Source organism: Balaenoptera musculus, chromosome 16, assembly GCF_009873245.2.
Source record: "Balaenoptera musculus isolate JJ_BM4_2016_0621 chromosome 16, mBalMus1.pri.v3, whole genome shotgun sequence".
Lineage (NCBI taxonomy): Eukaryota > Metazoa > Chordata > Mammalia > Artiodactyla > Balaenopteridae > Balaenoptera > Balaenoptera musculus.
Genome location: NC_045800.1, coordinates 64,703,429 through 64,722,049, shown reverse-complemented (window position 1 = coordinate 64,722,049; position 18,621 = coordinate 64,703,429). Strand labels below are relative to the sequence as shown.

Genomic DNA, 18,621 nt, shown 5'->3' with positions numbered 1-18,621 from the left:
CGGGAAAGGCTGTGCTAGCCCCAAAGAGCTCCAGGCTCCCTCTGCGGGGGTGTCTCAGCCTCATCTCTCAGGGCGTCATCGTATAGGGGCTCAGGGAGAGCTGAGAGGGACCACTCAGATGTGTTCGTGTCACTAGGGAAGACTTGAAAGAGGAGAGAGTGCAGCTAGCTAGAGAGGTCAGGACTAAGGCGGGGGCAACTGAAAGAAAACCGGAGTGGGGAAGGAGGCTAGGAGGGGAACCCCCAGGGAGAGGGAGACAGACAACCCCTCCGAGGGCAAGGTGCTGAGCTAGCCCTCCTGGGGATGGAGATGAGCACCTCCATGAGCAGGTGTAAGCCTGGCTCTGTGGGGCTGGTGAGGGAAGGTAGTCCTGCAAAGAGGGGTAAAGAGTTAATTTCTTCCTCCTTAAAGGACAGAAAGGATGACTTCTAACCTTGAGGTAGGATGCCTTCTTAGCCCCCAGTTATTCATTTGAAGGTGACCCTCAGCAGTTCCTGGTTCCAAGTCTCTACCCAACCTTACAAGGCTTGCTTCCTAGTACCAGGAAACTGGCTTCCTTTTAACTCTCTGGGCAGGGCATTGCCTCCCTCCCCACCCCCACCTTACTTTCTTCTTTCTATGGCAGAGCCCTGGGGGCTGGGCCAGCCTGCTCTCTATTTCTCTCTGGGAGGCTTGGGAGTCCAGGGCAGGGGACTGGGACAAGTGCGCCGTTCCTGCAGTCACCACCAGGGACCCCACCTAGTGCTGCCCTGAGCTCACAACCTCTGGGCCACACATTTAATTCCTGAATGGCACAAACACTGATTGCTGGCCTCCGAAGCCCCAGGCTGAGCTAGGCCTGCAGGGAAAGGAAATAGCAGTGAGTCAAGGAGGGGCTGTGGGAAACAGACTCACAGCCAGGAAGACAGATTCTGACCCCAGGCAGGGGAAAGGCTGGGTGCGAAGAAGCTGGGTCAGACCTGGGCTGAGTGTGTGCAAGGGAGGGGGCTCCTGAGTTGGGGCGAGGGGGTGAGGGCTTCTCAGAGGAGGAGGCCACTGGGGCAGGGTTGGGATCTCACCTGACCGCAGAGAAGGGGAATCTCAGAGACTTGGGGAAAAACCTCCAAACTGTTCCAAAAGGAAACTGCGGGCCTCAGCTCCACGAGGGCCCCTAGCCGCACCCTCGTCTGTGGCACCTTCCTAGATGCGGCTCTCCCAACCCCCTTAGGCTGAGGCACTCCACTTCCTTATTCCATTCATGCCTTGCACACTCATTTGCACATTTTAACACCTTAGCCGTAAATACCTGCTCTTTTCCCATAGTCTTCTCTCTTGACAGCAGTGGAAAGCGAGCATTTCTGTGTACCCTGAATGAAGAAGCACTCTAGCTGTCTCCCTAGCGCCCCTCTGCACACATTCTCCCACGGCCCCCAACGTGCCTGAGCACAGGCGCTTCCAGAGCTGCACGCGACCTCGTTCGCAAAACCCTCGCCCCCGCCCCTCCCTCGGCCTCCTCTGGGTCCAGGCCGCTGCCCCGCCCCAGGCCCGCCCCCTCCCAGAGCGCCCATTGGCCCTGGGGCTGGGTGGACCCGGGCCGGGGCTGTGATTGCGGCTCGCCGGTGTCAGTCCCCGAGTGAGCGCCGGTGGCGGGGCGGGAAGCCGGGCAGGCAGCCTCAGGTGGGGCTGCTGGCAGCGAGGGACCCAGCCCGGGAGCCCCCCAGGATGCCCCGCGGAGACTCGGAGCAGGTGCGCTACTGCGCGCGCCTCTCCTATCTCTGGCTCAAGTTCTCGCTCGTCATCTACTCCACGGTGTTCTGGGTGAGTGACCCCAGTCGGGCCCCGGCGTGGGAGGGGGAGTCGGCACTCCCTTGTTCACCCACACGCTGAGCCGGCGGTGGGGGTGGGCTGGGTCCAGGCTTGTCTGCTCCAGGGAGGGGCAGAAGCGCACTCCTGGATTCTCGTCCCACTCTCTTTGCGAACTAGGAAATTATGGTTGCTCTAGCTCAGCCTGAATTTCAGCCGCCCGGTGCGGAGCCTTAGAGGTTGGTGGCAACGGCTCCGACGAAGGAGCTCCGCCTGGCTCACCTGTGTGCACCTGACCAGCAGTTTGGTTCTGCGAGTCCGCTGCGCTTCCGCTGGTGCCGTAGGCTGTGGTTACCACGTTTGGCCGCGCTCACCCCACCTGCCGGGTATAACTGAGTTCGTCTCTCCATCCGTCTGCGGAGAAGTGGTCAGGCTTTGTGGTCCGGAGTCGGGAGACCTGAACTCCTTATGCTGTCCCCACCATTTACTTGCCGATGCCCCTGAGCAAGATGCTTTTACAGGTGCCTTGATTTCCTCTGTGGTGAAAGGAGGATTCCACCAGACGTGTGGTCTCCGGCTGCTCCCAGGTGCTCAGTAACTTAAAAAAGCCCCTGCACTTAACCTTCTCTCTCTCTTGTTGGGGGCAGGGTGGTAGTGGCTGGACATGAACCAGGCTTCGAATCCTGCCACTACCACTTTCCAGCTGAGTGATCTTGGGGAAGTTACTTCAACTCTCTAGGCCATAGTTTCCCCGTCTGCAAATGGAGACAGTAATTATACTCAACTTTCAGAATGGTTGTGGAGATTAAATGAAACAGGTCAAGTACATTGCTTATTATTATTATTATGGGCAAGGGAGCTGGGCCCTCCTGGTAAGCTGACCCAATAGACTGGATTTCTTTATGGAGATTTCAGACTAGGCTGGGCCCCCTCGTAGAAATGAGGACATCTTTCTACAGGCCAGTGCCAGCCCTGCCACTCTAGAATAGCCCCCTACCCCCAGTATGCCACAGGGCAGACTTGCCCAGGTACCTGACACCCCTCCCCCTCAAAACACATGCACACTCCTGGTCTTCTCCTCAGCCCTCACTGGGTCTATTCTGCTGGCAGGAACTGTTAGATCTGCCGTCAAGCCTGGCTTTCCTTGTGACCCCTCTGTGGATGTGACCTTACCTGGTAGTCAAGAGATCCAGATTCTAGTCTTGTTCTGTTTTGAATCACTGGGAGAGCTTAGGCAAGTCATTTCCATGTTTGGGGCCTCGGAGCTGTTAATTGACTTGCCCAGCTCCCAGTCCAATTCTCTGACTCTATGTAACATGGAAGAGAGAACAGCGGTATGTGTGGGGGCCGGAGGATGGAGCACAGACCCACTGATGGAGGCTCCAGGGAGGCAGAAGGTTTTATGTGGAACTGGGATGGGGGTGATTTGCATCGGAATCAACTACAGAATTTTAAAAACACTACAGATACCTAGGCCCTGGCATATGTATTTATTTAAACTTATTTAAGCTCCCCAGGTAATTCTAGCGTGTGGTCAGGGTTAAAAACGGCTGAGTTAGATGGTCTCGTAGGCTCTTTGATTCTGATTCTGGATTTTTTTTTTTTGCCTTCTCCTTGTTTGTCTGGCCTCAGAAGCTCATTCTCTGTAGGTCAGAGTTGAAAGAAAGCAGGCTAAGGTTGATGGGTGGGGAGGTGGGAAAATAGGGGAAGACCAGGAGTCAGAAGGTGGGGGTTACTTTTTTGGCTTCACCCCTTCTCTTGGTATATAATCACTGACCAGTCTCTTAACCTCTTCGCACCTCCATTTTTCCATCTGTAAAATGGATAACTGATACCCTGCCCCACACTTCATTGGATTGTTTTTGGGGTTAGTGATGTGGAGAAACAGTGACATGAGGGGAAACCAAGTGCTATAAAAAAGAAGGTTGCACAGTTAAAACGGAACTCGAATTTTCAAGGCCTTGTCCTGTCACTGTCCCCTGCAGCCCTGAGAAAAGACCACTCTGTGGCCTTTGCTTTGTCTCTCTTGGAGCAGGGTGCTCAGAATCTGCAAGAACTCAGAATCTTTCCTTTCCAGCCACCTGAGATTGCCTTACCAAATCGTCAACTTCCCATCCTTGCAGGTATTTGTGCTTAAAAATCTCCCTATGCATGCCAAGAGCTCAGCCACCTGCCAGGGCAACTCCAGGTGCCAGAATTTGACTGCAGGGTGGAGGCCCAGTTTAAGTAATTTGTCCCAGACTGGGTTTGCTGTTAATTGGAAGCCATTACAGGAGAGCCTATAATCTCCGTCCCTTGGGAGGAGGAGTAGGGCCATATACTTGCTTTATAAGCCCAAAGTGCCAACACTTTCATCTCAGTATTTAAGGAGCCATAAGTTTTACCATAGCCATGCACCTTCTATAGGGCTTTTTGCTTTAAAACCTACTATCAAATAGGAAATACAAGGACACTGTACAAAATTTAAAAGTATAGAAGAGTCGTCATCAGTGATAAGCCTTCCTCCTATCCCTCTCTCCTGGCCTGCCCTGTCCAGAGGAGACCTCTGTTATGAGTTTCTTATGATTCTTTTCTGAGATGCTATCCTAGGCACAGGATGTCCTAGGCACAAACATGTGCATATGTTATATATTCTTTTTTGTTCCCCCTGCATAAAGTAGCATACTATACACAGCTCTGCCCTTACCTTTTCACTTAAATTTAAATCTGTGTAAAATTTGGAGCTTTGCTAGAGGCTGCCTCATTCTGTTTGATGGCTGCATAGAATTCACTGTAGGCTCAGCCAAAATATACTTAATCAGTCTCCAGCTGGGGAACTCAGGTTGTTTCCAATCTTTCGTTACCGCAAACAGTGCCGCAGTGAGCATCTTCGAACGTGTCATCTTGCACATATGTGTGTGTGTCTTCAGGGTAATTTCTAAAAGTGGAATTGCTGGGTTAAAGGGTATATGAATACATAATATACATACAGGAATACACTCACCGTAAGTGTGTACGACTTGATTAATTTTTACAAAGTGAACACCACTGTATAATCAGCCCCCAGGTCAACCAGCAGAATGGACAGAAGAAGCCAGAAACTCCCACTGTGTCCACTGCCAGTCGCCACCCCTTCTCGCCAGTAGTGATCACCATTGGGATGTCTAATAGCACAGAACAGCTTCGCCTGTTTTTGTATGTGCATTAAAAATTTTGATAGATGTTGTTAAAATAGCCATACATAGAGGCTGTAATAACTATTATAATATTATTTACATGTACTATTATATTACTTTAAGCTGATTCACTTTTTAAACGTAAGTTTCTTTTTAAAAGGAGGCTTTACATCACCACTGCCAATGGGGAACCAATATTCCTCATCAAAAATAGCAGGTAGAAATGCAGATCAAACCTACAATGAGGTATCACCTAACACCGGTCAGAATGGCCATCATCAAAAAATCTACAAACAGGGACTTCCCTGGTGGCACAGTGGTTAAGGATCCGCCTGCTAATTTAGGGGACACGGGTTCGAGCCCTGGTCCGGGAAGATCCCACATGCTGTGGAGCAACTAAGCCTGTGCACCACAACTACTGAGCCTGCGCTCTAGAGCCCGCGAGCCACAACTACTGAGCCCACGTGCTGCAACTACCGAAGCCCGCACGCCTAGAGCCTGTGCTCCGCAACAAGAGAAGCCACCGCAATGAGAACCCTGGGCACCGCAACAAAGAGTAGCCCCCGCTCGCCACAACTAGAGAAAGCCTGCGTGAAGCAATGAAGACCCAACACAGCCATAAATAAATAAATAAACAAACAAACTTAAAAAAAATCTACAAACAATAAATGCTGGAGAGGGTGTGGAGAAAAGGGAACCCTCTTGCACTGTTGGTGGGAATGTAAACTGATACAGCCACTATGGAGAACAGTATGGAGGTTCCTTAAAAAACTAAAACTAGAACTACCATATGACCTAGCAATCCCACTACTGGGCATATACCCTGAGAAAACTGTAATTCAAAAAGAGTCATGTACCACAATGTTCATTGCAGCACTATTTACAATAGCCAGGACATGGAAGCAACCTAAGTGTCCATCTACAGATGAATGGATAAAGAAGATGTGGCACATATATACAATGGAATATTACTCAGCCATAGAAAGAAACGAAACTGAGTTATTTGTAGTGAGGTGGATGGACCTAGAGTCTTGTCATACAGAGTGAAGTAAGTCAGAAAGAGAAAAACAAATACTGTATGCTAACACATATATATGGAATCTAAAAAAAAATTGTTCTGACGAACCTAGGGGCGGGACAGGAATAAAGATGCAGACATAGAGAATGGACTTGAGGACACAGGGAGGGGGAAGGGTAAGCTGGGATGAAGTGAGAGAGTAGCATTGACATATATACACTACCAAATGTAAAATAGATAGCTAGTGGGAAGCAGCTGCATTGCACAGGGAGATCAGCTGGGTGCTTTGTGACCACCTAGGGGGTGGGATAGGGAGGGTGGGAGGGAGATGCAAGAGGGAGGGGATATGGGGATATATGTATACATATAGCTGATTCACTTTGTTATACAGCAGAAACTAACAAAACTTTGTAAAGCAGTTATACTCCGATAAAGATGTTAAAAAAAAATAGCAGGTAAATATGACAGTAAATATAGTGCAGGGAAGACAAAACAAGTTATTTAATCCTAGCCTGATACTGTGGGTGCTGTAGGCTACAAACCTGAGGCTTGCCCTGGTTGTTCAAAAGCAGTTTGGCAAGTGTTTGAGAGGCGTAAAGACAAACCGACACCAAAGCTGAGATTTGCTCCTTGATGAGATTGGAAGGATCAGAAGGGAAATGAGCAATGAAAACTTCTCAGTCTGTGAGTCAATATGAATATGACCTTGAACCCCTTACAGTGATCTCTTGTCCCACACTTGGGGGCCCTCTCGTTTTTAGAGGGCGACCTCGGGGCTCAGAGGGGGTGTGTCTCACGGTCACTGAGCAGAGCTGGCACTAGCCCCCACGTCTCCTCATTCCCAGTTCAGTGAGAAATGAGCTCACCCAGGGGCTCTTGGAGCCTCCTCTTCCCACCACATGGGTGAATCACTCTGACACATGTGCCCTTTGCCCACTGGGGACACACCTCTAATTATAGCACCAACCACAGGGTATCCTAGAGATCCGTTTACATGACTGTTTTTCCTCACTGAACTGTGGGCTCCTGGAGGTCAGGGGTGTAGCTCATTCATATCCTCTTCCAAATGCTGGTCTTGGGGCCGGGCACACAGTAGGTGCTCAGGGAAGGCTTGTTGCATTGGGGCAGTTGAGTCCCAACCTGCATCTTGGAAGCGAGGATTGGAGATATGGGTACCTGGATCAGAGGCTGAGCTGGGTGTGTAGCCAGCAGTGGTCAGGTTTGCTGACGCCTTGAATTTGCAAAGTGGGCTTTACTGGTCATGGAGACACTGGCTCTCTAGAAAGCACCTGTTGTCTTGACAGTGAGGTAGAGTTTTCAATTGGGTAATGGTGTCAGGGCTGAGGGGTGTTGATGATTGAGAAGGAAGTGGGTGTGGTTAGGTGATGAAGGTTATAAATGCCAGAGGCAATATTAACTCTTCTTGCCCTCTCCAAGGATGGGCCCCGTTATCATAGTTTGATCTGTGATGCTTTATTTTTCCCTAACGTTTCATGGTTAAGAGTGTGGACTCTGTACCAAGCTATCTGGGTTCAAATCCCAACTCTGACACTTACAGGTTGAGTGACATAGGCACTAACTTCCATCTCCCTTAGTTGTCTTATCTGTAAAGTGGGTGACACCAGAACCTACCTGAGAGTTGCTGAGACCATTAAATGGATTAATTATAGGAAGAGCTTAGAGCAATGCCTAGCACATGATAAACACTACACCAGCTACTTAAGGATTAGCTGTTCTTTCCCAACCTTCCTCTCTATTCTTCTTGGTACTCACTGAGAATTAGAAGGGCCCTTGAAGGAACCTCCAGTGTGACCTTTTTGTTTTACTGAGGAGAAAACAGGCCTGGAGAGAGGAAGCAAGTATCTGAGACCCCACAGCAAGTTAGTGACAGACCCAGACCAGGACCCGGTTGCCTGACTTCAGATTCTTCATGGGGTCACTGTGACCTTTACCAGCCATTGTACCCCCAGCCCCTACCCCGTGGTAGTCCCTCCACATGTCAGGGCTCAAGGTGTAGGTGGAGGACAGCATTTCTGGAAGGAGCCAAATACCTGGCCTCTCACTTAAGCATAGAAGGAATTTCCTTTTTTTTTTTTTTTTTGGCTGCATTGGGTCTTCGTTGCTGTGTGCAGGCTTTCTCTAGTTGTGGCGAGCAGAGGCTACTCTTTGTTGCGGTGCGCGGGCTTCTCATTGCGGTGGCTTCTCTTGTTGAGGAGCATGGGCTCTAGGTGCGTGGGCTTCAGTAGTAGCAGCGCGTGGGCTTCAGTAGTAGCGGCACGTGGGCTCAGTAGTTGCGGCACGTGGGCTCTAGGGTGCATGGGCTCCAGTAGTTGGGGCTCGCGGGCTCCAGAGCCCAAGCTCAGTAGTTGTGGCGCATGGGCTTAGTTGCTGCATGGCATGTGGGATCTTCCCGGACCAGTGATCAAACCTGTGTCCCCTGCATTGGCAGGCGGATTCTTAACCACTGCGCCACCAGGGAAGTCCATAGCAGGAATTCCTAAGTTTTGAAAAGAGCTTTGTTTGTGTGAAAATAATATGTGCACATAGTTAAAAAAGAATTCCAAGCAATTCAGGTAAGTACACAGACGAAAATAAAAGTTACCTTTGATTCTACCACTGAGAGAGAACCATTGTTGGGGTTAATACCCATTTGGACATCTCCTTGTACATATATGTACATATTCAACATTTTTTTATTGTGTTTGATTGATTGGGCAGGTCTGTTTCCCTCTTGTTCTAGGCAAGCATTTCAAAGAGAAAATAGTGAAACTCAAGCAGAAAGTGAGGCAGCCTTCACACTGGAGAAGCGGTTACCATGCCCCATGGGCTGTCAGAGATGATCTGGGGCTGGGCTCAGGCCTCAGGCCCAGAGAGGTCCTCCCTTCCCCCAGCTTGGTCATGGGACCTTTAAAATCCAGAGAATCAGGAAGGCAGTCCCGGAAGGGATTTGGAGAACCTTCTAATGCACTCATTTTCCATATGAGCAAGTAAGGCCCCGAGAAAGTTTCTTTGTGCTTAGTCGAGGCTTCTGTGCATGAACCTGCCCCCTCCTGTAAGAGAGGGGTTGCTTTAAGTTGTAGGAGTGGGTTGGGACCTCGCTGCCTTTGGTTGTTTGTTCCTGAGAAGCAGGAGTAACTACCTGCCCTTCTCCTTTCCCCTGCCCCGTGCCTCTTCTCTCTCGGTGACTCACAATGCCAACCTGGGGTGGGGCTTAGAGTCAACCAGATTAGGGACTGATAATGCAATTTCCATACCAGTTGGCTCCATATACAGGGGAAAGATGTCTTCTGGGTAAGCCGGACACAGGGGATTGAGAAGATAAACCTTTCCCAGAGAGCACCTCTGGATGTGAGTGGGTTGGAATCGACATCTTCGTGGAAGGCAGGAGATTGCAGTCTTGACCTGCCATTCCCTCCAGGGTGGGGACCGTTTGCTTATTCAGTCAACAGAATAGTTATTTAATGCCTATTGTGTATATCAGGCACTGTGATAGTTACCAGGAAACAACTATGAATGAGACAGGTTAGTCCAAGCCCTGGAAGACAGACAAACCAGGAAATAAACCTAGTTGTGAGAGGTGCTAAGGAGGAAATTCGGGAGGAAGTGGGAAGAAAGGGATGGGAGTTCCTACTTTAAATGGGGTGGTCAAAGAAGGCCTTTATGAGGAGGTCAAAGACTGAGAAGGACCCAGCCACAAAAAAGGCCTGTAGAGAGCATCTCAGATGGAGGGAGCAGTAAGTGCACAGGCCCGAGGTAGGCAGGTATGGCTGCAGCAGATGAAGCCTAAGGGCCAGATTGTGGGTGGAGAGACTCTGGTCATATTAGGAGTTTGGGGTCTGAGTGGCCCAGAGGGGAGGTTTAATTGTCAGGACCTGATGGCAGTGCCATTTGGAGACATGGATCAAGTGCTGGTTCTGCTGTGACGCTGGTTGAAGGACCAACTCTCTGATTCTCTGCGGATACCCCAGAGGGCTGTGGGGAGGACCCTGCAAGATGAGAGATGTGGAAGCACCCAGCACACTGTAGGCCCGGTGTCCATGGGGGGATGGAGACTTATCTGGGGAGCCTTACAGAGCTCAGGGGGAGCTGGGACACAAGATGTGATGAGAAGTTCTGGAATTTGTCTTATCAGAGGAAGCTGCTTTCTGCTGGGGATTCTCTGCCTGCTTAGAGCAGATGGCTGTGGCCTTGCCCTTGGGCGGAGAAGTCTGACCCCTTGGGAGTGCATTCAGCCTCTTCTGGGGCCTGAGTTCTTCCCACCCTTTAGTTCCTAGGCTTTAGTGGTGTACCAGCAGAGGCTGTGTGCCACATGATGGGCACGTGGGTCTAGGGAGGCCAAACTAGAAGTATCCTCAATGCTCTGAGAGCACCTGGAGAAGGAGGGATGGGAGAAGCACTTCTGGGAGCCCAGGGGCAGGGTCTGCCCTTGCCAGGGAATGTCAGACAGGTGTACTGTTCAGCTCCAGGCTGGGCCTTGCCACCCGGGCCTGTGGGAGGGGAGACAGAGAAGACTAAGAGGTCAGCCCACGAGGGAGATGGAAGGTGAAATCAGGCAGCAGCAGCCAGCTGGAGGCAACGTGTGGTTTCCTGCGGGGCTGCCTGGCCGTGACTGCAGAGGAGCCCTGGGGAGCACTTCCAGGAGGTGGGAGCCGGGCTTGAAGGGCGTGGAGGCCAGGCTGAGAGGAGTGGAGATGAGCTTTGGGAGAGGAGGGTGGGTCACTGCAGAATGGGATATTTGTTGGGCCTGGATGTTGAGGTCAGAAACACCCTTTGAGAGGAGCAGGCCTGGAGGCCCAGCTCTACCACGCAGCAAGTTAGGAGAACGAGCACTTCTTGGTTGATGGTTGAGGAGCAGGTCTGATTGGCTACGTGACAACTCTCTGTGCCTCAGTTTCCTTGTCTGTGGAAATGCAGTAACCGTTGTCCCTCACAGGGGGCCAGGCTTGGATGGGGCGATGCCTCCAGGGCTCTTAGCGGGGTGTCTTGTGCGGTAAGCATCAGCGCGGATGCCGGGAGGAGAAGCATCGCTGGGCGGCCCCGGTGGCAGCTCGCTGGGTGTTGGTGAGAAGGGCTGGAGGGTGGGAGGAGCCTCCACTTTGCACTTGCATCACCATACATCGCGCGTCACTTCTCTGGGTCCTCAGAACAACCCTGTGAGCTGGGCACTTTCCCCTTTCACAGCTGAGGAGACTGAGGCCTAGAGAGGGGGACATGACTGGCACAACCCACCATTTGCATCCGTCACTGAGACCAGAGCTGTTTCACTGTGGAAGTGGTGCCTGTTGTGTTTTGTTTGATTATTTCCAGAGTAGACTTTCCCACCAGTGGAGGCGTTTGCATCTTGGCCTGCAAGGAAGTAAATATTTGCCCAGAGGGTAGAAGGAAAACAGCCTTGGCCTGGTCATTCTCAGAGCCCTCCCCCTTCCTGCTGGAGAGCCCCTCCCAGGATGCAGCGTGTGGCCTTGGACAAGTTACAAGGCTCCTTGTGCTGTTTCCCGTCCCTACCAGAGGACGGGCTGTGCTGGGTGCAGTGTGGGGGGGCCGCAGAGGTGCTTGGGGTCAGGTGGTCAGTTCCTGTGCACCCTCTGTGGGCTGGGCGCTGGGCCCAGAGATGTGCGCAGCCCCCAGCCCGCCCCGTCACAGATCGGGGGCAAGTCGCCCGGCTGGAGTGGAGTGGGGTGCTGGCTTCTGAGGCTGGCACCGAATTTGGAGACTGGGTCACTTCCTGAGGTCAAAAGACAGGACCTTCTGGACCTTGGGCCTCTGAGGCCTCCCATCTTGAGGATTTCACAAGTGCACGTGCCCAAGCCCCATCTTCAGAGCTGATTGCATGGGTCTAGGGTGGGGCCCAGGCACCTATAGTTTTTAAACTTCCCCGGGTGATTCTATCTAACGTGCAGCTGGAGTAGAAACTGCAGCTCATGGTGGTGTCTGTGAGGGAATTCTGATGGGAGTGGCCCGGTTTCCAAGCTGACTTTCTCTCTACCTGAATCCTGACTGCCTTGTTGAACCTTTTCCCAACCTCGCTGACAATCTGGACAGTCTCCGTGGGCTGGAAAGTCACTGTGCACATTTGGGAGAAGCTCACCGTGAGGGAGCCGTCCTGGAAGGGGAGAGTGCGCTAGCCAGGGATGGAGGAGTGGGGGTGTTGGGTGGGGTATTGGCGGGGCTAGTCTAGGCTGGCGGACGTGTGTGGAGACCACCAGCCTGGGGATGGGGGTGACCGTGTGGGAGGCTGGGCTTCTTCCGGGGACCCAGATGTGTCGGGGTTGGGGGGTGTCCATGGGTCTAGAAGTTTGTTTTCCTTTTGGTTATCTTTATAACATCCTTTAATCTGCTCTAAAGGCAACACGTCTCTGTAGTTAACTTTGTAACTTGAAGAAGTTTCTATAGAACCAGACTTGAGCTTCTTGAGTCAGGGATTCACACACTTAGGGGGTGAGCTGTGATAATTTCCCCCCCTGAAATTATGTCTCCAGTTTGAGAACTGCTGATGTGTAGGCATCATGTTGGAAAGCTGGTTGTGATCTATTGAGTGTCAGCGACCTGCAGTTCTGACTCTGTAGGGGAGGTACAGCAGGTGGTGGGGAAGCAGAGTTCCAGGTAGGTGTGATGAACTTGCTTGGGGTCACAGTGATGAGCTAGGGGCCAGTTTGTGGAAGGATGGGGACTTGACTTCTGACTCTGACCAGTGAGCTCTGTATTGGGTTGGATGGTGCCCCCCCCCCCCCACAAAAAGATGTGTTCATGTCCCAGAACCTGTGAACGTGGCCTTATTTGGAAAAAGGGTCTTTGCAGATATAATTAGGTTCAGAATCTTGAGATGAAATCATCCTGGATCGCCTGAGCGTGCCTTAAATTGAATGACAAGTATTCTTGTAAGAGAAAGGCAGAGGGAGCTTTGAGACAGAAGAGAAGACACAAACACACCTAGGGGAAAGCCATGTGAATGGAAAGGCAGACGAACCAAGGAATGCCTGGAGCCACCAGAAGCTGGAAGAGGCGAGGAAGGATTTTCCCCTAGAGCCTCTGGAAGAAGCATGTCCCAGCGACACCTTGGTTTCAGACTTCTGGCCTCCAGAATTTTGAGAGAATACGTTTCTGTTGTTTTAAGCCATTTGTGGTCATTTGTTGCAGCAGCCCAGAAAACCAATGCAAGCCCTTTCTGCTTCACCAGGTTGCCTCGCTAGGGAGGGGTCCAATTGAGCAGGTCCCTGAATATCCCTTTCCTTTCTGCGGGTGCTGAAGACAGAGGACAAGGGGTGGGGATGGGGAGAGGAGCCTGGCTGGCAGAGGGTAAGGCCCATAGTCCCACCCCTGCTGGTGGCCCCGCCCCTCCTGCAGCCCCACCCCCAAGCGGCCTGCCCCACACAGGCCCCGCCCCTTCCCAGCAACTGTCTGCCCACACAGGTCAAAGGCTGTGCTCTACAACTGGTTTCTGCAAGGAAAGCCTGATAGAAAGAGGTTAAAGCATGAGAAGGGAATATAAGTTAGCTCTCGAGAAGGACTTCCTGATTCTGAAAAGAGTTAAATTGAAACCGCTTTCTAAGTGGGGCTGTAAAATATCTGTGATTCCCTTACAACCTTTCTGAACAGGAGTATCACCCATCACTTGGGGCAGTTAGTTGGGTGGGGTTACAGTTGGGCGAACTTCAGAGGGCCATGGAGGGCATCTGGTGCAGCAATGCCTTCCTCTCAGAGGGGAGGAAACTGAGACCAGACCACATGGCAAGTGCCCCCGGTTCTAATACCTCCATCGTTCAGAGGGGACAGTGGGCACTGCTCAGTGATTTCACCCCAGTGGCGTGCTCTCCAGCTGGGATTATTGGTGTCCCTACTGTAAATGGGCCTGCTGCTGCACCTGGGGACAGAGGCCTGATGTGTGACTTATCACAGACTGGCCTTCTCTGCAGAGGCAGAAAGAACTCAGGCAGCGGGAACGCTTGTGCATGCCACCGGGGAGCACTGTTTGCCTGGCCCTATGCTGGGTTGGTGGGGACAGATGAGCCAGCCCCGTCCCTTGAGAAGCTGGCACTCACTGAGTCCTAGCAGTGTGCTCAGGACAGCTGCAGATGTTCTGTGATTGGAGTGGGGTGGGCTAGCGGCTCCCAGGAGGCTCCGGTGGGTGGGGACGCTTAGTCAGCAGTGGAGACTTGGGCTCTGGGCTCCCCACAGGGGTGGCAGCAGCCACTTGACTCTTTCCATCTTGAAGGGGGGGTGGACTCAAGATCAGAGCAGAAAGAAGACGAGGACAGGAATTGTTCAGGGACCCACAGTCCTGAGACAGGAGCGGCCCTGTTTGTTTGTGTCTTGGTTCTCCACTGCAGTCTCCTCTGGTGCTCACCTCACTTAGAATTAAACATTCCCCTTTCCAGTTAGAAAAGCTCCCCTGGCTGCTCTCTGTCTAGCCTGGTTGTGCCTTCTGCTTCCTCCTCTTTTGTCTTTTTATTTTTTTTCTTTCAGTTTTATTGAGATATAACGGACATACAGCCCTGTATATACTTAAGGTGTACAGCATAGTGATTTGACTTACATCCTGAAATGATTATCACAATAAGTTTAGTGAACATTCATCATCTCATACAGATATAACATTAAAGAAATAGAAAAGAAAAAGTTTTCTTTGTCATGAGAGCTCTTAGGATTTACTCTTTTAAAAACTCTCAGGGACTTCCCTGGTGGTGCAGTGGTTGAGACTCTGCACTCCCAATGCAGGGGGCTCGGGTTTGATCCCCAGTCGGGGAACTAGATCCCATGTGCATGCCACAACTAAGAGTTCGCATGCCACAACTAAGGAGCCAGCGAGCCACAACTAAGCCCTCGAGCCACAACTAAGGAGCTCGGCTGCTGCAACTAAGACCCGATGCAACCAAAAATATAAATAAATATTTTAAAAAAGAACTTTCATATATAACATACAGCAGTGTTAATTATATTTATCATATAGTGCATCTCTAGCATTAATTTACCTTATAACTGAACTCTTTGTCTTTTTTTTTTTTTTTTTTTTTTTTTTTTTAATTTATTTATCAGTAATAGTGGCTCACGGGCTTAGTTGCTCCGCGGCATGTGGGATCCTCCCAGACCAGGGCCCGAACCCGTGTCCCCTGCATTGGCAGGCAGACTCTCAACCACTGCGCCACCAGGGAAGCCCTCTTTGTCTTTTTAAAGCTAACAGTTAATGAGCCCTTCCTAGTGCTGGACTGAGTTGTCTCCTAGACATTCTCTCCTTTAATCCTCCAGCAACCTCCAGAGGCAGTTTTAGGGTTATTGCCCCATTCTACACTGAGGTAAAGGGAGGCTCAGAGAGGTTAGGGAACTTGCAAATAAATGCAAAGCCTTATCCCCTCTCCTGGCAGACTTCTCGATGCCTTCCTATCCCAGGTGTTTGTCCTTAAGAGAAGGACGCTTTTAAGGGAGGTGGGCTGTTTGGGGATGGGTTGTTTGTTCATTGGTTCGGTCCTTTAGTCACTCATCTAACATTTCCCAGGCATACGGGGGCCCTCCGGTTCTCCCTGAGGTGCTGCTAGAGGAGCAGGGGCCCTGGAGTGGGGACCAGCTTCCTGGGGCCAGGGCCCCAGGGAGGTGGGCTGACTGCCATACTCTGTGGGAAGGGTGGGAGCAGACCTGAAGTGGCACAAGGCACCTGGGCCAGGTCCCCAGATGGTTCTCTGAAGCTGCAGGAAGGCAGAAATGGAGCCTGCATCACCGTCCTTCAGAAGCAGGTTTTTTATTTTTCTTTTATGAGAGGATATGCCAGGGCGTGAGAACTCTTTGTTCCCGATGAGGGAGGGCAGCTTGCAGTGGAGAGAGCACTGGACTGTGTGACCTTATGGGAGTGACTGCCTCTCTCTGGGCCTCAGAGTCCCATCTGCAAAATAAGGGGGTGGGGCCAGAACAGCATCCATCTCCTTAGTCCTGGTGGTCCACAAGACGATTTTAGGTGGTTCCTGGGGGAACATTTTAAAATTTAATACGTGTGCATTAGGTGTAATGTGTATTAAAGAAAATAACTAATACCTCAGATCTGTGATTTCATAGATGTTGATTAGGTTAGGCCAGGACCATATTTATTTTAGTAAGAAAAGTCAGTCAATTTAAAGAAAAATAGTGGCACCTCCCGGTCAGGTGTAGGCACTTAACAGTCTTTGTATCTGCTGACTTTTAAAAAAAGAATGGGGATTCTCATTATGTGTTACAGCACCTTACAGTTTACAAAGGAGTTTCCCCATCTCCCCAGGTCCTTTGAGTGACCATTAGGCGGGTGTTATCATTCCTGTTTAACAGCAGAGGCGGCCGACCCTCAGAGAGGGAAGTGATCTGTCCAAGGTCACACAGCTCCTAAGTGCAGAGGGCCTCAGCTGGCACGTGCTCTTTGCCAGTCCCACCAGCCCAGCCTCAGGGAGCGGTGGGTCACTCGGCCTTACCTCCTCCCACAGCTGGCACCGGCTGTCATCATATTGTTGGTTTGTCGTATGCATCTTCTCTTGTCCTAATTTCCTTAAAGCAGAGAAGGATGGGATTGAAGGTGACGAGTGACCCTCTCTGTCCCTTCCTCCAGGCCCCTAACCCGTGCACAAGGAGAAGCGTGTCCTACAGCCCCCCCGGGGTGCGGTTTTCTAGTGAGCTCGCTGGATGGATAATAGGTAGGTTCCCGTCACAGCCGATATTTAGCCCCAGTTGGCAGTTAGTGAAACATCTGGTGGGGGCATTAATTCCAGGCCACAGGAGGCAGCCTGCCCTGAGCCTCTGGTGAGCCAGCCCCTGGCTGTGGCCACTGAGACTTCCCAGGCCAAAGGGAGACTCAGACTGTGAACAGCTCTCTTCTCAGAAGAAATGGAACTTGGATCTTGCTTGCTGCTTCAACTTTTTTATTGTTAAAAAATAAAAAATAAAACATAAAAAAGGTTAAAGAATGATGCAGTGAACACCCATATGCCCACTAACCAGCATCAGTAATTTTAACATTTGGCCATGTCAGAGTAAGTTGCAGACATCATGACAATTCACCCCAAATATCCTCAGATGCATCTCCTTAAACAAAAATTGTCCTTGGATACAACCACAACACCACTATATACCAAGTCCATGTTAAAACTTCTCCAGTTATCCTTAAGATATTTCTCATAGTGCATTAAAAAAAAAAAAAAATCAGGATCCAGAATTACAGTTCATGCATTACAGTGGATCTCATTTTGACAAAAAAGGTCCCAGTGCATCTGAAACATGAGGGGTGACCTCTGAGGCCTTGAATGTTATAGGTTCTGGAGTCCCAGGGAAGACAGTCATGTGTTACTTGCCTGCATTTGTCTGATCCACCAAGACCTACTGGGGTCTTGCCCTCTAGTTGCTTAGGAAAATTCAGAAAGCAGAGAGGGAGAGGCTTGCTGGGCCTGGATATCCATGTGGAGCTGCTGAGCTCCCACCCTGCATGAGCCCTCTTCCCATTGGAAGGAGAACTGCTCAGTGGCCGGAAGCCAGACCCAGGACTGCCTGAGTGCCCACTGTCAGTCACCAACGGCACGTGCTGGGCCCTGTGCTAGGCACTGGGGGGAGATGCTCTAAAGAGCTTCGAGACCCAGGCCCCGCCGCCCACGGTCTGCCTGGGGACACCCAGCAGGCCCTGGTGTTATCTGTTCAAAGATGCTCTGTTTGCAGACAACCAGCTTGTCGGGATGTGTGGGGCGGAGCCTCTTTGTTCCTTGGGGAAGGTTGGGGCGGGAGAGGCCCTTCTTTCACGCAAGACAGGGAGCCCTAAATAAGTAGTGCCTAATCAAGCTGTGATGGGGAAATGAACTTAAAAAAATATTTTTTAAACCCACAGAAAAGTTGAAAGAAGAGTTCAAAGAACGCCTGCATGCCTTTGAGTTACCAGTTGTTAACATCTTGTTTTTTAACATCTCTCTCCCTTAATCTCTCTTTCTTCCTCCGAGCCCTTCTCTCTCAATAAATACAACACTTTTTTTTTTTTTTGTTCTGTAGCCGTTGTGGCCTCACCCTTACATACCCCAGCATCCAGCTTTCCGAAAAGGGTGTTCTCCCACAGGCTGCCGTTGTCCATCTGAAAACAAATCACCATTAAATAGAGCATCATCTATGCTGTCCATATCCAGATTTCACCAGTTGTTTCCCAAATGTCCTTTGTAGTGGATATTTTATCCAATCAAGGTCCATCCATTGTTTTCACTGTGACATGGCTCTTTCATCTCCTCTAACCTAGACTATCCTCACTGCTTTTGATTCCTTTGAAGCCTCCAGGCCTTTGATCTGCAGAACATCAGCGTTCTGGATTTGCTTTATGGTTTCCTTGTAATTAGGTTCAGGCCACACATTTCCTGCACCAACGCTGTGTGGGGAGGCGGTGAGGGGGTACAGGAGGCCACCTTAGGAGGCATGTGATACCCGGCCTCCCGGCTGCTGACCATGCCAAGCTTGACCGCCAACCCTCTCCATTGCAAGCCTGCATTTCCCTATGATAACAAATGCGTAAACCGTGGATGACAGTTGGGGCTGTGTGCATATTCTGTTCGGTAAAACAACTTTTGAAAGCAAATCTGAGCATGTGACTCCCTGCTTAAATTATTTCAGTGATTTTCCTAATTTCAACTTCAAAATATATCCAGTCTGCCTGCTTCTTGCTACCCTCACATGCCCACCCTGATCCAG

General features: G+C 50.7%; 1 protein-coding gene across 7 annotated transcripts in view; it reads left to right on the top strand.

Moving 5' to 3' along the window:
* The window catches only part of TSPAN15 (tetraspanin 15), an 82,678-nt gene that overhangs the window by 27,915 nt on the left and 36,142 nt on the right, over positions 1–18,621 (top strand). For 6 of the 7 annotated variants that reach the window (XM_036829106.1, XM_036829105.1, XM_036829108.1 and 3 more), the window contains exon 1: positions 1,606–1,797. The exons of the other annotated variant lie outside the window; for it this stretch is intronic. In XM_036829106.1, coding sequence (XP_036685001.1) covers positions 1,702–1,797 — 96 coding nt within the window. In that variant the 5' untranslated portion in view covers positions 1,606–1,701. Of the gene's footprint in view, positions 1–1,605; positions 1,798–18,621 lie in introns of those variants that run through there. 7 annotated transcript variants of the gene reach the window in all.